Raw genomic sequence first — 26,630 nt, 5'->3', positions numbered from 1 at the left:
CACAAGTGTTGCCATGCCCAACACTGCCTGATTTTATAAGCTGAAAATCCAGATTTAAAATGTTGACAACTGATTAGAAAATTTTAGAGCACTCGAGAGCCAAACAAATCCAATTCTGGATTTGGCCTTTTGGCTATGGTTTGCAACCTCCGATTCCGAGGGCTAATCTGATTTACCCAGCCCATCATGATGAGTGGGCTGTGTCTCTGCATCTCATTCCACCCTGGGGCTGTCGTCTTCCTCACCTCTTGGGCTCATGGCAGCAGACTTGCAGTGCGGGGACTCCGGGAGTTGGTTCCCCTCTCTGTACCCCTCATGATTCATGCAAGTTCATTTATCTGCCAAGATCCCTCAGTTCTTGCCTGTAAAATGAGAATCATGATGCCTGCCTGCTCGTTCTGTAGTGACAGGCAAATGAGATAGCGGATGGAAAATCACTCGGTAAACCATGCCATGGGCTGGGAGATTAGCATCCTTTCTTAGAATATGTCCTAAACCGGAGAGCAGTGTGCTGGATTTTCTTCCCTCGGCTGTTTCCTTCCAGAGCTTCTCAATCTCTTTGTTTGGGACTGATGTTATCTGCATCAGATGCGTAATAGATATCTGTTTGCTCTGTGCCGAGAGAAATGGGCACCAAAAAAGATGGTGGCCAAGACTGCATCAGGATGAGCTAATGATGAGGGTGGGACCAGAGCCCAGAAACTGCGTACCTGGCACACTGTGCTCCTGCCGCTCAGAGGAGCCCTTCTGTCCATCGTGTGTTTGGAGAAGTAATACTTTTCCCCCGACTCTCAAGCTTCCATCAGCACAATTTATATCTGGCATTTACATGACGCACCGTTCATGTGTGGCCTGCTGTGCCAAATGCATGCGAAATACTGTTTATCATGCCCACAACACACACGCAATTCAGTGCTTAATATTGTTTTTGAAAACCATACTGCTTTTATTAATAGTCACAAACCCCTCTACTTTGTCCATTTTAAGGCATTTTTGAAGTTCTTAGAAAATTAAAGTTACTCAGATACACTGCTTTTCCCACAAAATAATTACCTAGACCATCAATTCCTCTGAATTCATCACCTAATTTACATTATTCCTTGGTTAAATATAGTATTTGCATGCATAAAGAATAATCTTTGAATATGAAAAGGAATTTATGATATTGCAATATATTGAGCTCTTTGGAGGAAAGATATTATGTAAATCTCAAAATTAAATATTAAAACAATATTACATGCTGCCTGTAAAAATGTAGAGTGTTAAGATCCCATATGCTGGAACCAGTTCATTTTTAAAGGCTGGTCTCATTGGAAATTAGCAGGCAAAATTTGCTCCAGAGCAGAGAAAAGATTGAGTCAGAACTTGAAAAAGAACTGGAGCAACTTTCAACTTTCATTGAAATGAATCAAAAAAAGTTTTAGAAACTTAAGTAAATAAAATTTTTGCCGTTCTTCCTTCAATTTCATAGTTCATTTCTTTGCTTTTTTTTTTTTTCTCCTTATTATTTCTAGAAAGGCTGTTTTTGTTGTTTTGTAAGCCCTGGCATTGAGAAGGAACTTCTGTGCAACCTCAGAAAGGCCCTGGCCATTTGCAGAGTGGCGTGTTGTCTGTGGAGCTGAGGAGGTTGGCAGGTGACACTGCTCATGCCTCCCCCACCCATTCCCTGGGCAGCCTTTGGGTTCTCAACTAGATGGTGGCCTCTGCAGAGAACCAGACTTTCTCACCTGTGCCAATTTCATGAGAGAGGTGCTACACAGTGTCAGGCACAGAGAGCCTTGGAAAATACTTGCCAGATGACTTTGGTCCCCACAGACAAGCATTATCATGTAAGTGCTTGGCGGGGCTGTGGTAATCAGAATGTGCCCTGGTGATCCACAAAGGGCATCCTAAGATCCATCCCAGATCAGCCAGGAGACTGACCAGGTATCTGCCTCTGTGGCTCCTACAAGGAAAATGTTAGAAATGATGCTTAATATGATGCTATCAGCCTGATCCCCACAGAGTCCCCACCACCCTCAAAGAGAGCTGGTTGGTCTGTTTAAAGACTTTAACTTCGGAAATGTGTTCACTTGCTCAACACAACTTTTTGACAGTCTTCCAAGTGCTGACTCAAGGGTACCTGCTTCTTAGGGGCTGCCATTCATTTACTTTCTCAACAAATATTTATTGAGACGGCCTGTGTGTCACGCATGGCTCCACATACTAGGAACACAGTAGCAAACAAAGCAGACCAAAATCTGTCCCTGGTGGAGCTCACGTTCTAGTTCATGGCACCCACTGGGATCCCAGGTCCGAGCCAGTCACAGAGTGAATGGGGTCTTTCCTGGGAAGTGACTCAAGGGGTCCTGAATGCTCACCTTGGCTCTTAGGACCACACTCTGTGAATGTGAGAACATTCCAGAAGTTAGAAGTAACCACATGCAGATGCTAGAGAGCATTTCAGTCCTTGGTGGTTGCTGCTCTGACTCTTCTTAACCTGATGAAGTCCACATGGGGTTGTTATAACCCTCAATTACAGAGGGAACACTGGGTGGATGAGGAAACGATAGTCATTTGCCTTGGCATAGAGGGTGGGAGGGAGCAGGGTTCCGGGTGATCTTATCACTCCACCCCCTGCGGCAAGTCAGCTCCAGTCAGACTAGGACTTCCAGAAGAGCACACCCCGAATCTATCTTATTGGCTATTGTAGTCCAGTGTCTAGCTAGATGCCTGAAACATAGAAAGTCTTCAGTAACTGTTCATTGAGTGAGCTAATAAATTATTAACTAGTTGCACGAATGAATGCTATCTTTCTGAAGTTAATCCCGGCATCAGCAAATGGTACCGTTTCTGCTCTCTGGGGTTTTCCCTTCATCAGGCATCTTTTGTTGTAAGGTTCTGTTGGAATTAAACTCCCTCATTCTCCCAGGTATTGGCGAGACCTGGGGCTTCTGGACGCACTATCTCCCCAAAACATGGTCCCATGGGAACCACTCTGCCCTGACCTGACCTGAGCCCCACGGAAGTGGACTCAGCTGCTCCAGCAACGCCATTGAGGGTAGTGGGGATGGCTTTCCAGTGCTGCTTTCTGTCCACCTGCGTGCCAGCTCTGTGCCTATCATTTTCCCAGCACCATCCATGTCAGACAGGCAGGAGCACCAGGGGTTTTTGAATGCAGCAATTAACAAAACAGTAATCAAGCTAAGTGTTTAATTTCAGAAAATTAACATCTTCTCTGAGCGGATGTGAAAGATGGGGGGAAAGGCACATTAAATGTTCTGGGTAAATAAAGGCAATGCTGGACCACAAATATTTCCCAGTACAAGGGAGACTCTGCCAATTCCCCAGGCCTGGGGATCAGTTTCCTTCCAAGAACCAAACGGAACAATGGTGGCTAAGAATCGAGCCCTAGGAGTTTAGCATGACTTTTCTTTCTTTCTTTTTTCTTTTTTTTTTTTTTTCACCTCAGGGACATAGGGACAGAGTAAATGCTTTCTCCATTTAGAAGGGTTTAGGAGAACAAGAGCCCAATGGTGTCCCCTATGAGGATATCTGCCCATGCAAAATTCCCAACATGGTGCTGTCCCCCAAACGGTACCAGTTATAAGTGTAACACAATGAGTTCTTGGATGTGTGTGTAGGCCATATTTCTCCTGATAGATGTCCCCAGGGAAAGGACCACATACCCTCCTCACAGTGACTCCTGGACCTCAGCACTGCGTCCTTTGCCTCCATGTCCTGGCTGGCTTGAGATCATCTCCACGGCCTGGAGCTACCTCATAAACCAACTGGCCGGCATCCGCATGCCTGTGGGGAGGGAAGCTTGGAAGGGGTGGGCATGCTGGGGGCCAGGTGGAGATGAGGACAGCAAGTTCCTCCTCGTGTCTGTCTCCTCACCTGATGGCCTGGATGGGAGTGAGCGCCTGGGGCAGAGGTGGAGAGCAAGGACAGCGGCTCTGCATGAGGGGTGTCATGAGGTGTGAAGCACAGACAGGAAGACTTGAGGCTCTGTGACAAGACGCCATAGCAAAGCAGGGGAGCAGAGCTGTCAGGGGTGCACTGAGCCTGGCATTGCCTGAGGAAGCACTGGAAACGATGTGCTCACAGGGCTGCAGGAACTCAGGGAGGGGACTGACAATCTGCCTTAATGAGCAGCCTTCCTTGAGGGGTCTTGCAGGCAGCTGACATGGAGAACAGAGAAAGCAAAGCAGGAGAACCAGAGAAAGGTTTGCAGCTCCCTAGGAGATGTCCCAGGGGCTCCCAGAAGTCTTCAGGGACAGCATCTGGAGAAGATGCTCTGCACAGAGCAATTTGGGGGGATTTTGAGTACCCATTGAAAGTATTATTTATGCATTTGGATATTGAGGCTTCTGTTTTTCTCCTTGAAGTGGGAGGTAAGGTCGCTTGCTGAATATAAGAGGGAGGTATTGGGTTCAGGGTTTGAGGAGCATGGGAAAAGTTGGACAGTACCATTGCAAGGGGAGATGGAATTAACCAGAGAAATCCAGTTTTTCCAGGAAGGGTGGAGAGCTCACTGGGCTTGATGATCCCAGGATTACAGAGCCACCACCTCTCTACCTTCTTGCGTGGCTTTCTCAGCAGTAGTGGCTCCTGGAGATCAGACCTTACAGGAAAGGGATCATGGATCTATCTTTGGTTGAGCTTTGAAAAGTGTATAGTATGGAAAGATAATGACCCTCCATGCTGAGGGTATGAGGGACATCGTGAATTATGCGAAGAACGAGAAGGGGGCTGGTGGGCTGGGTGGAATGAAGACTTGCAGGGCCAGATGAGGCCGACAAAAGGACCAACTCAGTGGGGATGGTGGCGAGTGAGTCAGAGCTTAAGACAAACCTTGCAAGATGGAAGCCATCCTGCACCACAGCCAGGTGGTGGCTCTGAGGAGGAGGAGCTCTGGGTCTGTGAGGCCGGAAGACTTGGACCTCCAGGTCTGGGGGAGGATGGTCACCGTGACTGCAAGTACAGTGACATCAGTTTCCAGGTGGTGGTCGTAGGTCCCCCAGTGGCAGTGGGTGAGTCTAGGGGGCAACCCAGGCATGCACCCACCGTGGGGTGTGTCTTGCTCTCTCCCTCGGCTTCCCAGGGCTGGTGCTTCCATGGAGCATTTTCCATGGTCAAATATCAGGCAGACCAAAGCTGCCAGTGCTGTTGTCCCAAACCAGGAAAGGCGAAGAGAACTGTAGGAGGTAGGCCTCAGCTGACACATGGGTCCTGATGGTCTTGTCCTCAGCTGCCTTCACAGCGTCCCAGGACACCTGCTCAGGACAGGCACCTCCTGACACGTATGCCCCCTCATACATCTCAACAGCCTCTCACAGCCCTAAGGTCACAGAGTTCAGGTCTGCTGTCATTCCACACTAAATTCCCATTTCCTGAGACACCTTCTGGTTCCCATAATAATGAGGAGGAGCTACGGGAAAATGCCAGGCTAGGGGGACCCAGGAGACAGAGGTGTGCAGCAGGACCGCTGACCTCCTGCCTTCTCCTGACACAGGGTTCTGCACACTTTCTCCTCAGGAGGGAGTGGTTGGTGGGAACGCTGATTTCCCTGAAGGCTTAAGGATCCTGAAGATCATGCCCGTGTCCCTCCATCCCCATCCTGGGCATCTGCAGGGGCTCTGGAATTGTTGAGTGCAGTAGAAGGGGAGAGAGGACCCATATTGGTCCTGGAAAGGAGGTTGGGCTGTTTCTGGCCCTGTGTTAATCTGCTGGGGACTTAGGGAAGTCATTTTTCCTCTCTATTCTGTAAATTATAAGAGTTGACAGAATGCTGAATGACCTCAGATGTCTTCTCAAAGCTTAACATTTCTGATCTCTAGATTTCTAGATGAATAGTTCCTAAACCTGAGCGGGCATCAGACTCGTGTGAAGGGCTTATTAAACACAGATTACTGGATCCACCCCCAGTTTCTGATCCAGTAAGACTAGGTGAGGCTCAAGATTATGCATTTCTTACCAGTTCCCAGTGGATGCTGATCTGGCAACACATTTTCAGAGCTAGCAGGGTCAAGTGGATCTTGAGGAAGAACTCCACCCCCATCCCACCCAATGCACATTGGAGATAATATCAGAAATGATGGATTCCCATCCCCTGCCACACACACCTTGGATTAGAACTAAACCCTTAGTGGATGGACCTATGAAGGAGGAACCTGTCCGTCCCCGCCTGGGATGGGAAACTGAGACCCAGGCCTGAAGCCCTCACTTTCTCTCCCACTCACATCCCTTTGAGCCCCGCCACCTAACTCAGACAATATTCTTCTGTTGTAGAATAGTACAGAATTGCAGACCCAAGGAAATCTCCTGTCCCCAGGTGCCTCTAAGGCAGGAGAGGGAGATGAAAGGAAGTGTCGGGCCATCTCATGGCACAGCACAGAGCAAAAGCAAACACAAAGTCAATGTCCACAGTGAAGGAAAACAAGGAGAAAAATAATTAATTCTGCTTTTGTATTCATATCCAGTCTCCAAACTAATTGCTTATTTGTTTAATCTACTTTGACCAGAAGTGTTACTGCACCAAAAATATTTAATGAGTCAGGCTTCCTAATATGAAATTCAAGCATATTTGTGCAATGAAATGCGTTTTCATCAAGAGAGAGAACCTGTTATCTGAGCAGGACCTTCTCAGCAGAGCCACCTCCTAGAATAGAAATGTCAGAGGAAACAAAACTCATCTGTGTGCATAGTGTACCTCGCCGTCAGTACTCGTGGGCCTAAAGTCTTAGGCTCACATTTGGATATGAATTTTTTTTCTTTCCCATGGATATGTTTAACATGAGGAAAAAATATGACCAGTCACTCCCAACCCCTCACTCCCAATTCCACTACTCATACCTTCTAGGAACTCACATAATTTAATCTCAGGCTTCACAGGGACTCCTGAAGACTTCCAGAAATTTTTGGAGATATGAAGTAGACCAGCTTCTGGGGTCCCAGCCCCAACTCTAATTCATCCAAAGCAACTCTGAATTATTCTGTTCACACCTCATAGAAGTAGAATCCTTTCTCCTTTGAAGAAAGGATTCCTCAGCTTAAAGTTAAAAAAACAAGAAAAGAAAATTTAGAAAACCACTGATGTTAGGGTAACAATTAGCCAAAACAATCTCCGTGAGGTGGGATGGACCCACTTCCTGGGTGTCCTCACCTACACAGTGGAGCTTCCTGTCTCCACTCCCTTGGGGCCCCTGTAGTCAGACCTACTCTATATTCCTCCTCAATCACAGGCCTGCCTCCCCCTCCCACCCCCTTCTATGCAGGCCAATATCATGTTTGATAGAGCCAAGCCATTTTCTGACCCCTTTCCCTTCTGAGATCTTTAGAGAAGAGCCCAGTAATTCCAGTAAGAGCAAACTTGTTAAACATCTAATATATGCCAACAAGGGGGAAGAATATTAAAATTGGGTTTCCTGCCCTCAAGATTTTACTCCAGTAATAGAGATCAGGGATGAACATCTGGAAAGTTAAATCACATTGTGCACCATATTCTGGGCTGGTGATAAAGCCCCAATGAAAATTATAAACCATAGAGCTTTGAGTTGGGAAGTGGGAAGGACCTGGCAATGCCAATCCAGGGCAGTGTTCAGATCCATTTGTGCCTTTGAAGTCCAGTGGGATCGTGAAGACAGATAGCCACGGGGGTTGGATCTGCAGACAGAAACTGCAAAAGCTGAGCTCTTCTGGGACATGGTGAGTAGAGCAGTTAGATCAAAAGCAGCAGGTTCCTGATCCTGTGGAGGTCAGAGTCTGCCACATTTTTAAATACCAAAGAGAGAGTTAGAACTTTTTTCCAATGGGAATCCATCGAAGGTTTTTGAGCATCAGAGTAATGTGAGTAAAATCAATAGGTTCAGAAAGACTAACATGGCTACAGTGTAGTTCGAAGTGAAGTCCAGGGGTAGACAAGAGAGCTGGGATAGGAAGGTGAGGTTAAGGAGACATAGGTAACAAGATCTAAGGGAATCCTCAGGGACTCCAGTGATTCCTAGGGCTGGGCCACACTATTGGACAGGTGGGCCATGACTTATCTCTTTCCCTGAGTCACCAGGTCTCCTTATCCTTAAGGATGAGGCACCCATCACTCATTTCCCAGATTACTTCCCAAACAAACTAGGTCATCTTGAGATGTCACAGGGAATGCCAGCCTCTTGTGGAGCACATGTCAGTCACTCTAGCCTCTGGAGAGTCTGGCTCTTTCTTGTTCTTCCTGTCTCCAAGTCTAGCCTGTTCTTACTCATCATCTCTGCCCTGTCTTGGTCGACATGTTTATTTACCTCCTCAAAGGTATTTATCAAATAAATACCCAAGACTGTCACTGGATTGTGCTTTTTACAATGCCTCAGGGAACTGTGCCCAGGGATGGATTTGCACATGTGAACAGTGGTGAACCCAGAAGGAGAGTTTAGGGCAGTTGCCATGTGGTTGCCTGACAGGTGGAATCTAGTGGGAAGAAGCAATAGACCATGCAGGGGCATATGGGAAATTCATAACATAAGGATTAATATTCCTGTTTTGTAGTTGAAGAATTTGAGACCCCAAGAAGTTAAGGGGTTGGGTTAACCTTAGCCCAAGGTCACACAGTGAGCAGCAGGTGGCAGAGTTGGAGTAGGAACTCACCTCTCTACAGCATCTGCTGGGCTCTGAACATTACCCTTCTTCACTTTGGCTAATGCCAACTACTCCGGGCTGGGCACCTAGGCTCCTTGCTATTCCTTGCCTCATCTGTTATCCTCCGAGCTGTGGTCCATGGCATAGATTTCAAGTGTTAAGTCTAAGAAAGATTTGGCTAGGAAATGCTGTTCCAGACAGAAGAGCAGAGGTTGGTATTCCCATAGGATCTAGAATCCCAATCCTAGGTACATCCCTAAGCAAAGTGCAAACATATGTCCACACAGAAACTTCAAAATGAATGCTCACAGAGGCATTATACTTAATATCTAAGATGTGATCTTGATGGGTGTTTTTCCTGGAAAATACAATGTCCATGATGGCAAAAGTGGTTTCTAACCATGACGCACATTGCTCAGGCTGGGGCCGTGGTATCATTCTGTAGGGTCACTATGAAGACCCCCTATATGAAAAGGCTAGGAAAGCTATTGCACCCTGCCCGCCATGAATTATTCCTTTTTGTAAGAATCTCCTTGGAAATTTCAAATATTTCTAGTCCCTTGGACTAGAGAAACCACAACCTTCTGGGAGACTTGCTATGACTTTTGCTTAAGTTAGAAGAAATTCAGCTGGGGCTGCACCTTCTCGAGCCATGAGAGATGGACTCAGAAGAAAGCTGTCCCTGGCATGATTCCCACCTGCAGAAGGATCACTGTTTTCCCTTTTAGATAAGATCTGCTGTATCCCCAAATCCAAACTTCACACTTTTATAACCTCCTTAAGTATTTCACTCTAACAGAGCAACTTAATCTTGGATATATTTGTGTTTTGCTATTCTTTTTCTTTAAAACTACTTAGAAATACTTTTGATGTCTTAATAAAATAACACATTAGACTCACATAATTTATTAAATCTTCAAATGGATTAGGGTTAAAACTGTTGAAAGAATTATTTTGACCCAAAAATCAATTAAGAGATTATGAAGTAATTTCTAATAAGCAAAGATAATGCATTAGAACTTAGTAATTGTCCTAGAAAAAAAAAAGAAAACTATTAACTCATTCTCACATTTTGGAATCTGAGATGCTTAATTGTTGTGGGGAAAATACCCCTATTAAATAAGGAAAACAAAATAAGTAAAAAAAAAAACTTTGAACTTGACTGAGTCTATAACCAAATGAAAGGGTCCAGAAATGCACAGCCCATGGGAACCTGTGGTAGGATAGCAAGGCTTCTGCCCCTCGGGACTTCAGGAACCAGATTTGGGGTTTCTACCTTCTGGATAGATTCATGTCACCATCCCAGACCCAGCTTGAGTGTCAAGAATTGAAGTCCCCATGACCCCCTTTAGAGCCCTTCTTACACATGGTGGACTGGCTGGTGGCCTGCCTGGCCCCATCACTGATGCCACTAGTCATGACAAGTGACCAGTGACCAGTTTGAGCTGACACATGCTCCATGTCATCCCTGAAATCTTTCCAAACTTATAGCTGGGACCATCCGGTCCCGGCAGCTTATCCATATCTCATTGTCGGTTCAGGTAAGAACATTCCAGACACCCCCTCTGCTATTTGTGATCCACCATCTTGGATCTGTCTGCTTCTAAAGCAGTTTGGGAGTAAGATCTCTCCAAAGTTTTGTGGGCAAAACCAGAGCTAAACGCCTCCCTCCCGCAGTGCGCCCTGTTTCTTTTCTATTCCTGAGCTCCTTGACCAATGTGATTTAATTTAATTTCTGCTTCTGACACATTTAAAGGGCCTCTTACTATTGGCTGTGGACTCTCTTAGTGGACACTCCTGGATCTTCCTCTGTTTGACCCCTGGATGATTTTTTCCTTGGGCCCTGACAGACTTTCATTTTTGCCTCTCTGGGTCCTGGCTTCCTCTTGAGTCAGTCTATCTTTCAGAGAGGGACTGCAGGGCCATTTTGATTCTGTTTGGATGTAAACATTTTAGGCCAAACATCTTTATTTAGCCTTCAGCACCTTCTTTCCAAATAGACCCTAAATTAATTCTTCTAATTCTTTCTTCCTATATTTTCCAATTTGCTTTTTTTTCCCCTAAATTTAAGTAGTCTTGTGAATTCTTCATTTTCATTTCTTTCTCTGGGTAAAATGTTTAATGTAGTCAGAAGAGCTATGTGTGATTTCAGCAATCCGGTGGAACTACTCCTTCATCTGAGGGTTATGAAGAAGAGAGAACTGGTCAGAACCGACTGTGGAAATCAGTGTATTTGGGGGGTCCTAGGGGCTGCCTCTTGGAATTAATCTTCCTATCCCTCTTTCATCTGCCTTAGTTTTGCTAGAAGTTGGTGTTCAAGTGAACACCTGAGCTCATTTTTATTATTTTCTGTTTTGTCTGAAGGTTTCATAGCACATAAAACATCAGATCTAATGGTGGCATTTGCCCTTGAAGAAGGAAAAACCAAATTCATCACTGTGGGTGATTGCTGATCACATAGCACTGAATGTGAGCTGCCCCTCATTTCCAGAGAGGAAAAGAAATACTTTCTTGCTTTCTCCCCTGTGCTAAATCCCATGGCAATTAAATTTTAAGACATTTAGGGTGACCCCTGTGAGGACACACAACCTTCCGCAGGGCCTGGAACCATCATGTCATCTCCATAAATCCCAGAGATGCAGACGGGGATGACCGTCACCCTCTGGCAACTTCTCCTGGATCCATATGCTGTTAATTGGCTGTGGGGTGGTCCAGACTATCTGTAGTAGCAGGGGTGTTCCCCTCAATGGGTTGTGGCTATCGACTGCCTCTGGACCCCTCTCCCCCATGATTGCCTCTTTACAATCTGACCCCCACTAGACTTCAAGGACCTGGAAGGCAAGGCTGTGATTCTCTTACTTGTCTTTCTGTCCCCAGTGAACAGAGCAGGCCTGGCATGGCATTTGACAAGGAAGTTGAGTTTTGCCTGGTGGTTTTCTGGGGAATAGAGGCTAGGAGAAGAACCATGCCCAGGAAAATTCTCAGGATTAATGCTTCCAATTTCTAGTAAATAATACTTCAGCTTACCAGAGCGAGGGATCCTGAAAACCTGCAAGGCAATGCCATGATTGGCAGCGTGTAAGTTGTGCTTCCCTGGAGGCCTGCAGGGGCAGCCTGAATGGCAGTGTGCGATGGACAAGAGCAGTGTTATCAGGAGAATTTTGTACACCCCCATCTTGGTGTACCCACTGGGATCCCCAAACAATATGGACTGACTTCTGGAAACCTTGGACCGCTATGTCTTCTCCCACTCCCAATGGATATAAGGTCTTGAAAAGGTGCTCATGTGCCATCCACATGGTTAACCATGGAGCCTGTGGCTAAGTCTGGGCTCAGGTCCTGGTTTCATTTTACCCGACTTAGCATCAGCACTTAACATCTTGTCCTCCCAGGGACACTTACTCTCTGCATTTCTAGGCAATCCCTCTCCCCCGGCTTCCTCGTGTCTTATCGGCCTTTCTTTCTCAGGCCCCTTTGCTATTTTCTCCTGTCTCCTGCATCTTAGAACATATTCTATTCCACTGTTCTCTTGGTGATCTGTCACTTCTGCTGCTTTCTATATCTTTGACATACCGATGGCTCCAAATCTATGTCTCCAGTCTGGAGCTTGCCCCTACTCAGCATCTCCCCAGAGACACACAGACAGCTCAAACCCTCCAGGTCCAAGGTCAGCACCTGCTCTTTCCTCCAAACTGCTTCTATGGGTATTTTCCCTCTTCTTAATTGATGGCAGCCCTGTTCTTCTAGTTGCTCAAGACAGAAGCCTTGTAGTCATTTTGACTCTTCCATGTCTTTCAATCCCATATTCATGGAGATAGTCTAAATACTGATGGTTTTATTAGAATTACATCCCAATAAAACCATCATAGATTGAAAATGTCATAAAAATGCATCTATCAAACCTAACCTACTGAACATACAAGGCTTAGCTCAGCCTAACTTAAACGTACTTAGAACACTGACATCAGCCTGCAGTTGAGCAAATCATCTAGCCCAAAGACTATTTTATTTTATTATTTTTTAGTCTCAGTCATGATTTTTTTTACTTTTTTTTAACTTTTTTTAGGTATACATAACATTAGAATGTATTTTGACATATTATACATGCAAGGAGCCTAACTTATTCTAATTAGGATCCATTTTGTGTGGTTGTACATGATGTGCATTTTCACTGGTGGTATATTCATATATGAACATAGGAAAGTTATGTCCAATTAATTCTACTGCTGAAGACTATTTTATAATAAAGTGTTGAATATCTCATAATGTATTAGATTTAGTGAATATCTATAACCAAAAGAATAGTGGCAATGTGGTACACCGTAGGATATGGGTTGTTCACCCTCAGGTTTGCACAGCTGACGGGTAGCTATGACTCACAGCCCCCACCAGCATTGAGAGAGTATTATACAGCAAGCCTATGCTGGGAAAGAACAAAACTCAAAATTAGAGGTACAGTTTCTGCTGAATGCATATCACTTTTTGCATCATGGTGAGGTGAAAACATCTCACCGTCCTAAATCAGGGACCACCTGTATATCCAGGGTCTGACCACCTACCTCCGCTGCTCAGAGTCTCATCCAAGGAACCACTGTCTCCAGGCCATTGCTTTATGATGATAGGTCCTTCTGCTTTTACACGGCCCTTCAGGCTACTTGCCACACAACTGAAGATGACACAATTAGCACACAAGTCATGTTATGTCATTGACCATGGACACCCTGCCTGTGGCTCCTGTTCACTCCAAGTAGAAGCCAAAGGCTCTTTCCATTGGGGTCTCCTCCCTTCTCTAGTCCCACTGGCTCTTCACCCTGGCTGTCCCCCCTTACATGCTTTTCCCTAGATGCCCTCCTGGCTCCTCCCTCGCCTCCTCAGCCCTGTGCTCCTGCAGCTGCTTCCCAGGGAGGCCCTGGCTGCCCACACAGTCCCCAGGCTGCAGCGGGCTGTCTATAGCCCTCCTTCTGCCCCATTTCCCATTGTCTTTACTATCTTTTTGCAGACCTTGTGATTTATTTATTACATCTAGCCTCCAAATCTCTCCAATAGAAAGTAAGCAAAATAAACTAAACCAGAAAAACAAAAGGCCAAATGTTTTCTCTGATATGCAGATGCTAATTCACAGTGAGTGGGGGAGTGGATAGGGAAGAATAGAGTGACTTTAGGTAAGGGGAGTGAAGGGATGACAGAAGAGTGAAACAGACATTATTACCTTATGTACTTGTATGACTGCATGACCAATGTGATCCTGCAATAGTATAATCAGAAAAATGAGACATTGCACTCCATTTATGTATGATCTATCAAAATGTATAAATGCATTCTACTTTCATGTACAGCAAATTAGAACTAAAAAGGAAAAAAGAAAAGAAAAGAAAAAGAAAGTAGCTCCAGTCTGGGAGCAGGGGCACATGCTTATAATCCCAGCCGCTCAGGAGGCTGAAGTAGGAGTATGGCAAGTTCAAAGTCAGCCTCAGCAATTTAGTGAGGCCCAAAACAACTCAGCAAGACCCTGTCTCAAAAGAAAAAATAAAAATGGCTTGGGGATGTGGCTCAGTGGCTAAATGCCCCTGAGTGCAATCCCTGATATATATATATATATATGAATAAGAAAGAAAGTAAGTTCTAGGAAGACAAGAATTTTTTTTTTTCCCACTGTGATCTCTCTAAAATCTAAATGGTGACTGACACATGGTAAATGCTCAATAACTATTTAACTAAAGAATTAAGCTGGGCCACCCTGCAAAGTTAGAAGGAAGTGAAATGTGTCTCTGGTGAATGAATCACTATAAAAAATTGTTTCAACTACCTAAATTAATAGACCAAATTTATTATCATGAAGGTAAAGAGATACAGGTAAATCCCCAGAGCTGAAAGCCAACCGTACAAACAAAAGATGAGAACGTACCACAGGGAAACCCAAAGGTTATATGTGAACTGTGACTTCAGAATTGAACAGCAGGGACATGTTTTTGATCCAAAGGTGAATGGTCACATTAACAGATGTATGGTACATGGATCCTGGTGGATATGAGTTTTACCCTTATCTTTGTAGCTCAGTGAAGAGAGAATTGGGTTCCTCTCTAGATCTCATGCCTAAGGCAAGATTTAAATAACATGGGTCTCATTTATTAAAGATCCAACTTGGGTAGCAGCATGTCCTGTTCATGGGGGAATAAAATGTTTGCAGTATCGGGCTATTTTTTCAGCAGGAAAAACTCAGGGATGATCTAACTAGTTTCTCTAGATATTTGACAAGCCACTCTGTGGAAGAGGGAACATCCTGTATTACCTGGGTTGGCAGAGCTGAGACCAGTAGGAAGAAGACAAATTTCCGCTAAGCATGAGGCAGATATGTAAATTGGTGAGAGTTAGAGAAGTCTGGCCAGGCCTCCATCCCCGGGCGCACGGCAGGAGCTTGGCAGCAAATACTTGACAGGGAAATTGTAGGGGCTTCAAGACAACACGAATCCAGGTCCTGCACCAAGGCAGACACCAAGAAGGGTTTAGATATGCAAGAGGTTTATAGAGGGAAAGGATAGGAGCCAGAGGCGGGGTAGGAGCACCATGAGACCACATTGAAGGTCTGATCCCGTGGAGGAGAGCGGGAAGGACGGGGATTTGGGTGGGAGACTCTTACGCTGCTGTGCTACTGTAAGGAAGCATTTAAACATCTAGGGAGAGTTCTTGAGCCACAACTGCCCTACAGAAGAGTCTTGTATCTTGCAGAGAAGGGCCTGCTAGTCTCAGTCACTGACTGAGAAAGGCCTGTGGGAAGCAGCCCTCTGTGTGAATGTGGTGATGGATTTCAGAGCGCAGCAACTGAGTCCACTAGGCAACTACCCGCGCCCCCAGGGGTGGGAGCTCTTGAAAGGCGTATTTTCATGGTCAACATGCAGTCTCTAATGAGAACCATGCAAACGGACCTTCAAAGTCGCAGAGGACTCTGCTTCTAAGGCCTCAGGACACCAGTTCTTGCTCTGTATGGCTGCCCTGATGGGGAGCATCTTCAGAATGCATGATCTGCATCCCCTCCCCCGGCACAGACTGCATACAGTTGGCGCTCACTGAGAGTCCAAGGAAGAGTGGAGATGGCTGCAGCCCCCTGTGATCCACTAGCTGTGCCCTGTAATTGCAGGTCTTAGAGGGAATCTATTAACTTAAATTGAGGATAGTAAATGTCACTCAGCCACGGTCCCCAGAGAAACCCTTGTACAGTGGAGTTTGAGTGAGGAAACGACCTTCATCACAGCAGAAGTACCAGGACTAAAGGGAACAGCCCCTGAGCAGAGCACAGACGGAAGCCCCATCCATTACTCGCCTCTTCCCCTAGAAAGACAGGCCTCGTTTATCATTTCCAGACTGTTTTCATTTTACTTACACCGTGTGGAAAATGTTGAATTGGGCAATAAATGTTATTTCTAAACAGAGATTTTTCTAATCAACTTTGCAGATTTTGGAATTATGATCTTGTTTCCAAGTGTTTGGTTTGTGGATCGTTTCTTCATTTGTATTCGTGAGCTCCTTTTTGCAAATGTCCTCATTCAGAAAACCCTGACGGTACCTCTGTTGTTGGTCTATGTTCATGTCTTCTTAAAAGGATGCTCTTCGTTTCCTTTGGAAATACAGTAAAATTGTACATGCAATACCATAAAGGAATAGTTGCTGGAATGTTATTTCTTTTGCAAGTAATTCTGCACTGACCAGTTCTACTTCCTCACTATCTTCTCTTGCCCCCAGGATCTCCTTTGCAATTGCTCAGCCCATTATTTCAAGACTGAGTTTCCTTCAACATTTTCTGCTCAAAAACATTCCATCGTTTCTCATTTCCTTCTGTCTTTTCCTCTTACTCCTCCAACCCTCTCTCGTTTTGGATCAGCCTTTCTTCTCTCTGCCATGAAAATACCGCATCCATCCCAGTCCCTGCCCACATGTGCTTTCCTCTGAAAAATTGTCACCAGTCTCTCCTCTGTCATCCAAACTCCATCCATTCTGCAAAACCCACAGGAAGTTCTGCAGACCCAACTCGGCTGATGGGGAAGAAAGGGCAAAGTTCAAACCCAATGGCATCTCTCCCCCTACTTATCTGAAAGGTGGCATTTCTACTATCTTCAAGCACATGTTCAACTCCCCTGCCTCTTCCTCTCTCCACAGCCCCCTCCACCGTTCCCATCATGCACCAGGTCAGTGCCACCATGAGGAGCATCACTTTGTCGTGGCCACAGCCGGAGCAGCCGAATGGCATCATCCTGGACTATGAGATCCGGTACTACGAGAAGGTGAGCCGGCTTTCCCTGCAGGCTTGCAAGATCTGGGCCAGCTACTGGTCCATGGGTGGTGACCGGCTGAGGGCACAAGGCTGGGGGAAGTCTGGAGGGAGGGAGGAATCTGGTGATGGAGGTCAGGAGTTAGCCAGATCTGTCCTGGCAAAAGCCTCTCTAACCCAGGTCCTCTCCACCGACACTAGAGACCACCCTGCCGTCTGTGCTGGATGGGGCAGGACAAGCCCCCTCTCCCAATCAGGTGTTCACTTTACTGATGCAAATGCTGCAAACCTGCCATGTGTATCTGAACCTCCAGAGGGTAATGTGGTTTTGTAGATCTCTGGTTGCCAAAGTTTTTGATAATGTCCCTCTAATATGTTTGATTTTTTAAGTAAATTATATGCATGTATCACTGCACTAACATGCTTATAGAGGTTTAAAAACATTTAAAAGGATGAGATAAAAGTTAATAGAAATAGAAATTTACAGATTCTTTTCCTGGACCGCTCTTTAGCAGCTGCTGCTGGGGGCCACAGCAGGACACGTGGTGTCAAGGAAAGGGGGAAAGTGCCCTGAGGAGTCGGTCCCTGCTGATGGACTAAGGAGGGGTCTCCCTTTTACCCTGGGAAGCAGCAGGTGCAAAACTCCCAGGAGAGCACAGAGCTTTCTCCACCTACCCAACTCGTTGCTTGTAAAAACACCAGTTTCACTCATTTTTCATTCAACAAGTATCTATTGATTACCTACTCTATTTGACAGGTACTATTCTAGGACAGATTAGTGATCAAATAGACAAAGATTCCTGCCCTCAGGGGGCTTCCTTTTCAACAGAGAACAAACCATGAACATCAGTACTATAAAAGAAAAAATAGAGCAAGGTAAATGGGATCAGAAAGGTCAGGCTTCGGGGAGGAGTAGGTTACAGAAGTAAATAGGATGGTAAGTGGAGGTCTCTTAGAAAATATAAGATCTGAGTGAGGACATGAAGAATGTAAGGTTGTTATAAAGAAGTTATCTGGGAGAGGAAGGGGCAATAGCCTGTGCAAATGTCCTGAGGCAGTATCACACCTGGTGATTCACTAAGCAGGAAAGAAACCAGCATTCTCAGAGTGAGGCAAGCAATGGGGAATTAGTAGACAGATGAGAGAGTTTATCAGGGGTTGCAAACTTGTTCATCCTTAGGTAACAAGGATGAACAGGGAGATATAACAGGTTTAGGAGAAGAGGAACAAGATCTGACTTACATTTCCAACACCATTTGGGCTGCCCCAATGAAAAAGGAATGCTAGATTATAACCACCTATATGGAAAATGAATCCAACAAGCTGAATATGGGGTGTGGGACTGTTTCAGCTGAGCTACTGAAAGGATGTAGCCATCATCGACGGAGAGGGGAATGGCTGTGGATAGAGCATATTGGGGGTGAAGGAAGGAGCTAGAAGTTCAGCTCTGGTCTAATTGCCGATGAGAGGGCCAAGTAGAGAGTGGAATAGGTAGCTGTCTGTGCCTGTCTGGGGTTTTTAGAGTGGGGACCAGGATGAAGATGTCCATCTGGTAGTTGTCAGAGTGGATGATTTAAAAGCCCTGAGTCTGGGAGCGATCATCCAGTGGGTCAGTGGTGATAAGAAGAGGATCAAGGAGAGAGACTGACACCACTACCTATGGCTGCCATGTTGAATTGTGGACATGAGTACATTAGGAAGCAGACACTCTAGTGTCCAGGGTCCTTCACAACTAACCAGCAATGGACACATTCCTTAACCATTCTAGGTCACAGTTTGCACTTTGTGCAATGACTTACCTCTTGAAAGTGGGGGTTCAGTGGATCACCAGGCTAGTCTGTGAGAAGGTGTGCTTTCAGCCTGTGCAGTTGAACTTGCAAGCAAGATGGAGGACGGGATCGTTCTGCTATCTTTAGGGAATATGGGATTATTTTACGCAGATAATTCAGTGAATTGGGGGTAATTAAAACCATCTGGACTCATAAGCACCCATTAGGAATCATCTACTTTAATTTGGGGGCCCTTATTTGCTTAATATTTTTTGATAGTTAGTAAAATAAATGTTGACTTTCCAACACATTTTGGACCATTCCTTTTGAACCAGTTGATCATATGGACCAGGTATTTATGTGAACGGTGACCTAACAGTTCTTGAGAGTGCAATCTGTGGCATGATGTCAGAGAGTGGTTGACAAGGACCCACCAGCCCCACTTACCACACACATGAACTTGCAGCCCTGTTGAAGTTACAGCCCAGCTCAAAATAATAATATTTTTCCCTAGTGTGCATCAGTTGGGTCCCAGGGCCTTTATAAGCTTACCTTTCCCCTCATACCCCAGCAGGGTAAATATTAGTATAATTGCTACAGGTAAAAAAATGGATGCATAAAGAAGTTAATAAAACACAACAAAAATCTTGTTCACAGTCACACAGCGGGAAAGCAAGAGGGAGTCCTTGGTCCTCAGCAGGTGACAGTGTTGGGAAGGAGCTGAATGTATTAGAGACCATCTCCTCCTCCTCCCCCACTCTGCCTCCCTCCTCCCCCTCCTCCCTCTCTCCCCTTTCCCCCCTCCCTCCTCTTCCTCATGTGCTGCGCCCAGGGCCATCACTTCAGTAGGCAGGTGGGGCAGTGTAGCCTGTTTAACGACAGGTCTAGCACCAAAGCCATGAGGCTGGTGCCTGTGTGCCTTGGCTTTGTGCTCCCCAATCCAGCCCAACCCAAGCTCCTCCACTGCCTTCCTCTTTATATTTTAAACCTCCTACCCCAAAAGATAGCAGTTAATCTCAACTTCTTATGCTATTAAAAAAAAATGTTCTCCCATTTTAGGCCAGTTCCTTGCTTCTCATTAATTTACACCAATTATCAACAGACACACACATAGCAACTCAATGCCCGAGGCAACTTGCACATCTCAATGAAGCACATTGTGGTCCTCACCCCGGAGAATAGAAAGATTTCCTTGGGAATGCAGGAGATTCTTTGCCCAAGCATTGGTCACCATTCAGTGTATTACTGAAGACCTCCACTTATAAAGTGCCCCACTATGAAATCCATTATGTTGCCCTGACCATTTCTAATATGACTAAAGAAAAAGACATTAGCCTGCGAGGGCATTTTGACATAATAACCACAATGATAATTCATCATATATTGAGTACCTATTATGCTCCAGACATACGCAGAGATATCATTCCTGATCCTTAAAAGGAAAAAAAAAAAAGAAATATACTCAAAAACCAGATAATAACCAATTTATAGATGATGGGACTAAGTCACAGAAAGGTTAAGTAACTTAGCTATGACCACACAGGTCACAGCTAGGGAGTCGCAAAACCAGAACTACAGACGTTTTTTATTATATTTCAAAGATGGAAACTTCTGACTGAGCTCAGTATGGGAGTGAATGCAATCACTATTGATGCTGAGGGTCTCTAAATTTAGTGAAGCCCCTGAAATAAGAGATTGTATCTTAATCTTAAGCACTAATACTTGGATTCAAATGTACCTGTCTGCTCTGTGTAATCAGGAGATTTTGAATAGAATCTTTAGAAAATGCAAACACAAATGGGACTCAGCCCAGTAGATTACTGGATTCATTCCAAAGAAGGGACACGCATCCTCCCTCCATCCTTGCCTCCTCTCCCCCACGGATGTTCCGTCTCCTTCATCTAAACCAGGAATCCCTGGAGCAGGAGCACAGCCATAGCAGATGTCAACAGAAGGGCGTGAGGGCGTGACTGGGTCCCATGACATAGGTGAGTTGGCCCATGAGTGGTAGTTTCACCACCACTGAAGACCCTCCCAGGTGTCCGGTCCAACATTATCCTATTGGTCTGTGCTTGGGACACCTTTCAATGTCAGCTCTGTGAATAGAACCAATGAGGTTTTGGCTTCCTCCAACCGCTCATTAACAGAGCGCTGAGATGCCACCCACCCGACGGCACTCCCAGAGCCTCGGCCAGGTTGGTCTCCTCCCCCATTTTAACACCTCTCCGTTCGTCACCCACTCTTGTTTACTGTCATGTTGCACTTTTCATTCCTGGTGTCACGCCTATAGGCAAACCATGGGAGGAGCATCTACATCTGCTCCCGGCTCTTAATCATAACCGTCTAGGCTAGGAGGGGTTGGCTTAGATTCCGGGAGTTTCTACCCATCACACTTTAAGATCATTTTCTTACAGAAACTCTTTCAGACCTCACCAATGTCTTGTACTGGGACATCTGGTTCAGATCGCTGGACGGAGGTGTGCTGTTGATTCCTTGTGTGGCACTGAGTTGCTGGGCCCTTGACAGCATCAGAGCCGTGCTGCAGATTGGGATACAGGAGAGAGGAGGGAGAAGGCAGCCCCGCTCTCAGCAGCTGAATCCTCCGTCTCCACATCCCCTAGGAAAATCAGTCATGAGCAACCTTTCTCACTGTTCTCACTCATTTGCCTGGAATTGGCTAATGATTTGGGGGAACGAGCACCGATACTCATTTTGATCACCGAACTTCTTCAGGAACGTGTGGACCACAAAGTGATTACGGGTTAATGTTCGGTCCTCACAATCCAAATGCCAGTAGACCAGCACACTTGTGTGTCCTTCTTCTCTTTTCTTCCTTTTTCTTTTTTTCAGTAAAACCTACTCAGTCAATGCTTCACTTATTTCAAGCAGGGCATGATTGCATCTGATTCCAGTCAAACCAGAGAAGCCAGGCGGCTCTGGGATTTTGTTCTTATCTGCAAGGTGGTGAGGTGATTTCCATAGTTTCAGATCTCAGGTCTCCAGTGTGTCAAAATAGTTAGCACCAAAGTTCTAGATGACCTCCCTTCTCTACCAAGCAGCCTTCTTTCTACTGAATCTCTGCTTGTGGGTGGAGATGGGGGGTGGGAGACCTCTACCTGCTGTTTAAGCAGAGCAAGTGACGGATGGACAGTCCTTCTCCAGGCGTTCTCTTCCAGGGGCCATGGATAACCCTCCATTAGGCTGAGGATGGGCCTCTTTGTAACTGTAAATGTCTGTTGGCGCTCGCCTCGAACCTGCAGTCCCCCGTGACCACCTCCAAATCACTCATGGCCATCCCTACGCAGCCGCACTCCAGATGCGCTGATAACTTGCTTTTGTGTGTTTTATTCTGTTCCCATCTCCATAGCCATCCATGTGGCTGACTTCTTTCTTCTTCCATGACTCAACTCCTGCACCCTTTCCTGACCCTCTTGGAATGGATCTCCTTCAAAATCTAGACTTGTTTGCCCCTAGATATGTCCCAGTGGCCTCCAAACTGCCCTCTCCTAAGTCACTCAGTTAACACTGTGGTCGTCTTTTGTGCATTTTCCAATCTGCCCTATGAGATGTTGCATTGCCAGACAATAGGACCTTGCCATGTACCTCGGCCCCTGTGTAACGCCCAGACGTGCTCTCATGTCATAAATGCCGCTGCCTGGTTGGTTGTATGAAGGAGTGAATGAACATGCCTCAGATCACCCTAGCCCCGCAAAGTAGATTTTTACATATTTAATACTCTATTCTTTTGTCTTGCTTCAAGTTCCCAATTTCTTCTGTCATTTGACTGGGAATATGGCTTACAGACTTCTTGTCATGCAGCTTTCCTCTCATTTATCACCTTGGCTCTTAAGCCACTGTGTCTAGAACTCATCACAGTACCCCAGATCTCACAGGGACTTGAGGGTTCTCCCCAGTGACCCAAGCTCTTCAGTCTCACCGAGGTGCCCAGGATGAATGGTGCAGACAAGGGTAGGCCCAGACTCTAAACTTTTGTTTCTTCATACTTGGAGGTAGCCCTGAATCATTGCAGAGAAAAGATATGCTCACATGAAAGCAGAGACCAGGCAGGTATGGAGGTGCTGGGAGTGATTTGTAAACCAGAGGAAGGGACAGCAATGAAGAGTCCATGAGCTGGAGTAGACACAGAGGCCTTAGTAGAGAGGAGACCATGGGAGATGTAGCTGAAGCCACCTGGAGGGAGCAGACAAGACCTGCATAAAAGTACCTCAGACCTGGGAAACAGCCTCAGCAAAGACCTGGCGGCCTGGGTGTGGTCCCTGGAGGGACAGCAAGGCCACAGATGTAGGACAATATGAGAGACTAAAACCAACTTCATTATGCAGGACCTATAGGCCTAGATTTGGATGTTTTGTCTTCATATGATGGTAGTTTTGGGGGAGCTCAGAGACTGGCTAAGAAAAGAAGTTTGGCACTGGCTGGAGGAGAGGTGGGTGTGGAGCATCAGAAAAGATAGGAGGCTACCAAAGTCCAGGCCCCGATCATATGTTAAATAAGACCAGAAGCAAAGAGAGGAAGCAATCCTATAAACGCAGTTATGATGAGCGCAAGAGCCAGGATGGATACACATCTGCAGAAGATGAGGACAGGGCACAACATGTAGGACAGAGGCAGGAAGGCAGGGCTGACCCCTTGAGTAGGTGGAAGAGGTGAGGACACAGGGAGAAGGGACACGCTCTTCTTGGATGCTGGTGGTGGGGATCTAGGGAGTGGGTACCGAGAGACAGGCCAAGGAGGAGGCAGAAGCAAGGGTGGGAAGCAGTCCAGAATGGGCTCAACCACTGCAGCAGAAGGGAGGCACCGGGTTTTACCTAAGCATTTCAGGGACTTTCGGGAGCTATCTAGAACAGCCACTGTGAGGAGGGATCAGGGACATCTTGAGAAGGAATAGAAGAGACTGCAGCTCAGCACAAGCAAGATGAAGAGAGGCAGGCAAGTGGCAGAGGCCTGCCGACAAGTCTACTGAGGGCAGAGACTTGCCAGGATTCTGCAAAGCTGGGTGGGCGATGCTGTTCCAGCTCTGAACCCTGGGGAGGGACGGGGCATGAGTAGAAAATGACTGGGCCTCCTTGTCAGACCCTGGGCGCTCTGCCATTTCTTCAACCCCTTTCTTCAGAGGTCCAGAGTTGATTCTGAATTCCCTTGGTCCAGGTCAGACTGCCCCATTCAGAGGGAGGCGACTTCTTGCAGATCTGCCGAACAAGAACTGATGGGTCTTGTGTGCCCCAGGGTGGAGAAGGCTGGAGGCTGCTGTGCTCAGGGGCAAGCTGGTGACCCTTCCCCCTTGTTCTTCTGTAGGAGCACAATGAGTTCAACTCCTCCATGGCCAGGAGCCAGACCAACACAGCCCGGATCGATGGGCTGCGGCCCGGCATGGTGTATGTGGTCCAGGTGCGCGCCCGCACGGTGGCGGGCTACGGCAAGTTCAGCGGCAAGATGTGTTTCCAGACTCTGACGGATGGTAAGATGGGGTGGGGATGAGAGTGGGTGGAGGCAATGACAGGGCACAGGGCAGGCAATGGAGAAAAGAGAAGCAGCCCTGCAAAAGCTGAAGTCATAGCCCAAATACCCCATGGATTCAGAGGGTTTGCCCCAGCAGCGCCCTGGGCTTGTGTTTGATGCACGTGGCCTCTCTGAAGGCAGGCCCATTTCTTACCCAACATCTGATTGGCTGTGCCTTTGAAGCACTCTACAGGACACATGGTCCAGCATTTGCATAGTGAGCCCACATGTGCCCCAGGTACCCTCTTGCCTCTGTTTGGAGTCCTGATGCCTATGCATTTTATTCTCACTCTTGCCTTGCTGCTCTGTGCTTGCGATCTGGAGCTGAGCTCATGATCCGAATGCATGAGACTAAGTCTCTGGAATGGGAACAGAGAGATGGCTCTTTGGTTGTGGTGGCCTTATACATCCTGGGGCTCAGAATTCTTGGAACAACTTCATGTGTGACCTGTAGTAGATCCTGCTCAGGTGACTCCAGAGAGAACAAAAGCCTGTTTCCAAGGCCAAAAAGTCTATACTTCCAAATACTCTGATTTTGGAGATAATTATATCTCCCAGTCCTCTGAGACCTCCTCCTTTATCAGTTCTGAAATCTGATTTCCCAGTAGCTTTGACATGGTACATGATGGGGGTGTCTGATTATCCACCGCCCTTTCTCTTGGTTAGCCATCCACCATAGCCACATATTTCTTTGTCTATCTGCTTATCCATCTTTTAAACAAATTTATTTATGAGATGTTTTCTGATAGTTTTCCAAATATCAGTCTATTCCTGACCCCCTGAAATTGAAAGGCTTTCATTTTCCCTCTGTTAGTTAACTTACACAGAACAAAAGTTTTTACATAGTATTCAATTATAAGTCAGCATTCTTAGACTGGGTGCTTAATAGGGCTTGAGGTTTTTATATTGACTCACATTATATTTTTAAACAACTTTTATACTAATTAGAAACATTTAAAAATCAAATGATTTAGGGCTGGGGAGATAGCTCAACTGGTAGAGTGCTTGCCTCGCAAGCACAAGGCCCTGAGTTCGATCCCCAGTACCGAAAAAAAAAAAAAAAAAAAAAAAATCAAATGATTTTATATATGAATCAGAATATTCATTTTCTTTTGGAAAATTATGGGAGAAGCCAGTGCTGGTGAATGTCCTCGGGTGAGGACCCTGTCCTGGGGAGAGTAGCCATTGCCCCCGGATGGAGCCCACCACTTCCCACAGTTTACCCCTGGATGTGGTACTGTGAATGGTCTAGCCCCTATAGGATTAGAGTTCACAGTCTGTTTTGAGTTTATTTGAGGTGAATTTTGTCTCATATTTCGAGACTGGTGAGATGGGGGTAGAAGGTGAGCCAGTTCATTGAGATTAATAACACTGTTGGGATGAAAAGAACGCAGGCCGTCTGCTTTCCCCTTAAGGACTCTGTCCCCCTCTTTGCACCTCACTTACCATCTAGATTTATAGGCACTTTGGCATCAGGAGGTACACAGGATTAAAAGCCCAAAACTCAAAATGCTCTGAGCACGGGTCTCTTGGCAATTCTGCTAGACAAATCAAGAAGTAACAAATTTCTCCCAAGAAACCTATTCCTTTTACATTTGGCAGTTAAGTTTTGCAGACCCAAGAGGGGTGAGATGTGAGAGAGTTCTGGTAAGTGGCCAAATTTGGGACTATTTGTCTTAATGATGGAGGTTCTCACATCAGTAGTGATCATGCTCACCAAGGCTGCAGGCCCATCTGCAGCACAAAGGTGAGGCTGCACGTTGATCAATGGTAGGTCACTGGGCCGAGGGGACCTGTGGGATCCCACCCAGGGTCAATGGCCACATGGGGCAGAGCCACTGTGGCCCCAGCTGTGCTTAGCTACATGTGCTGACCTTCGACTTAGCACACTGATTTTTTAAAAACCTTTCAGGTTTCACATTGCTTTGTGAAGTGTTTATAAAGACATTCTAAGAACTCCTCACTGTGGTTCCCTGCAACTGTTGTTTTTTTTTTTTTTTTCTTTTTCCAAATTTATTTTTTTCAAACACATGTTACAAAAAGCCCTCAGCTGAGGGTAATTGAAACTCTACCTTCCATCTTTATCATTGATTTCTACCAAATGGAAAGCTTTGAGAGCCAATGGCCTTGTCTCTAGAAGTATCCATTTCTACCAGATAGTTGACAAATCGTTCCCAAACATTGAGGATCACAAGAATCCTCTGGAGTGCTTATGACACATGCAGACAACTTGCTCTTCACCCAGAGGATCTGATTCAATAGTTCTGAGGAGGGGTCCAAAAATAGCTGTGTGTAACAAATTGTGCCTAGGAAATTCTGGTGCGGGTTAAGAGGAATCTCAACTTAAAATGTATTATCATTAGGTTTGCCAGATAAAATACAGGATGACTGATTCAATGTGAATTGCACATAAACAACAAACAAGATTTTGGTTTAAGTATCTCCTAAGTGATATTTGGTGCATGCTTACA

At 45.9% G+C, this 26,630-nt stretch overlaps 1 protein-coding gene across 2 annotated transcripts in view; it reads left to right on the top strand.

The window, feature by feature from the left end:
- Ephb1 (EPH receptor B1) overlaps positions 1–26,630 on the top strand; it is a 416,160-nt gene that overhangs the window by 311,249 nt on the left and 78,281 nt on the right. For both annotated transcript variants that reach the window (XM_047563813.1, XM_047563814.1), the window contains exons 6-7: positions 16,759–16,883; positions 23,956–24,118. In XM_047563813.1, coding sequence (XP_047419769.1) covers positions 16,759–16,883; positions 23,956–24,118 — 288 coding nt within the window. The remainder of the gene's footprint in view (positions 1–16,758; positions 16,884–23,955; positions 24,119–26,630) is intronic.

Source organism: Sciurus carolinensis, chromosome 9 (genome assembly GCF_902686445.1).
Source record: "Sciurus carolinensis chromosome 9, mSciCar1.2, whole genome shotgun sequence".
Taxonomy (NCBI): Eukaryota; Metazoa; Chordata; class Mammalia; order Rodentia; family Sciuridae; genus Sciurus; species Sciurus carolinensis.
This window is presented reverse-complemented; position numbering and strand designations above follow the sequence as displayed.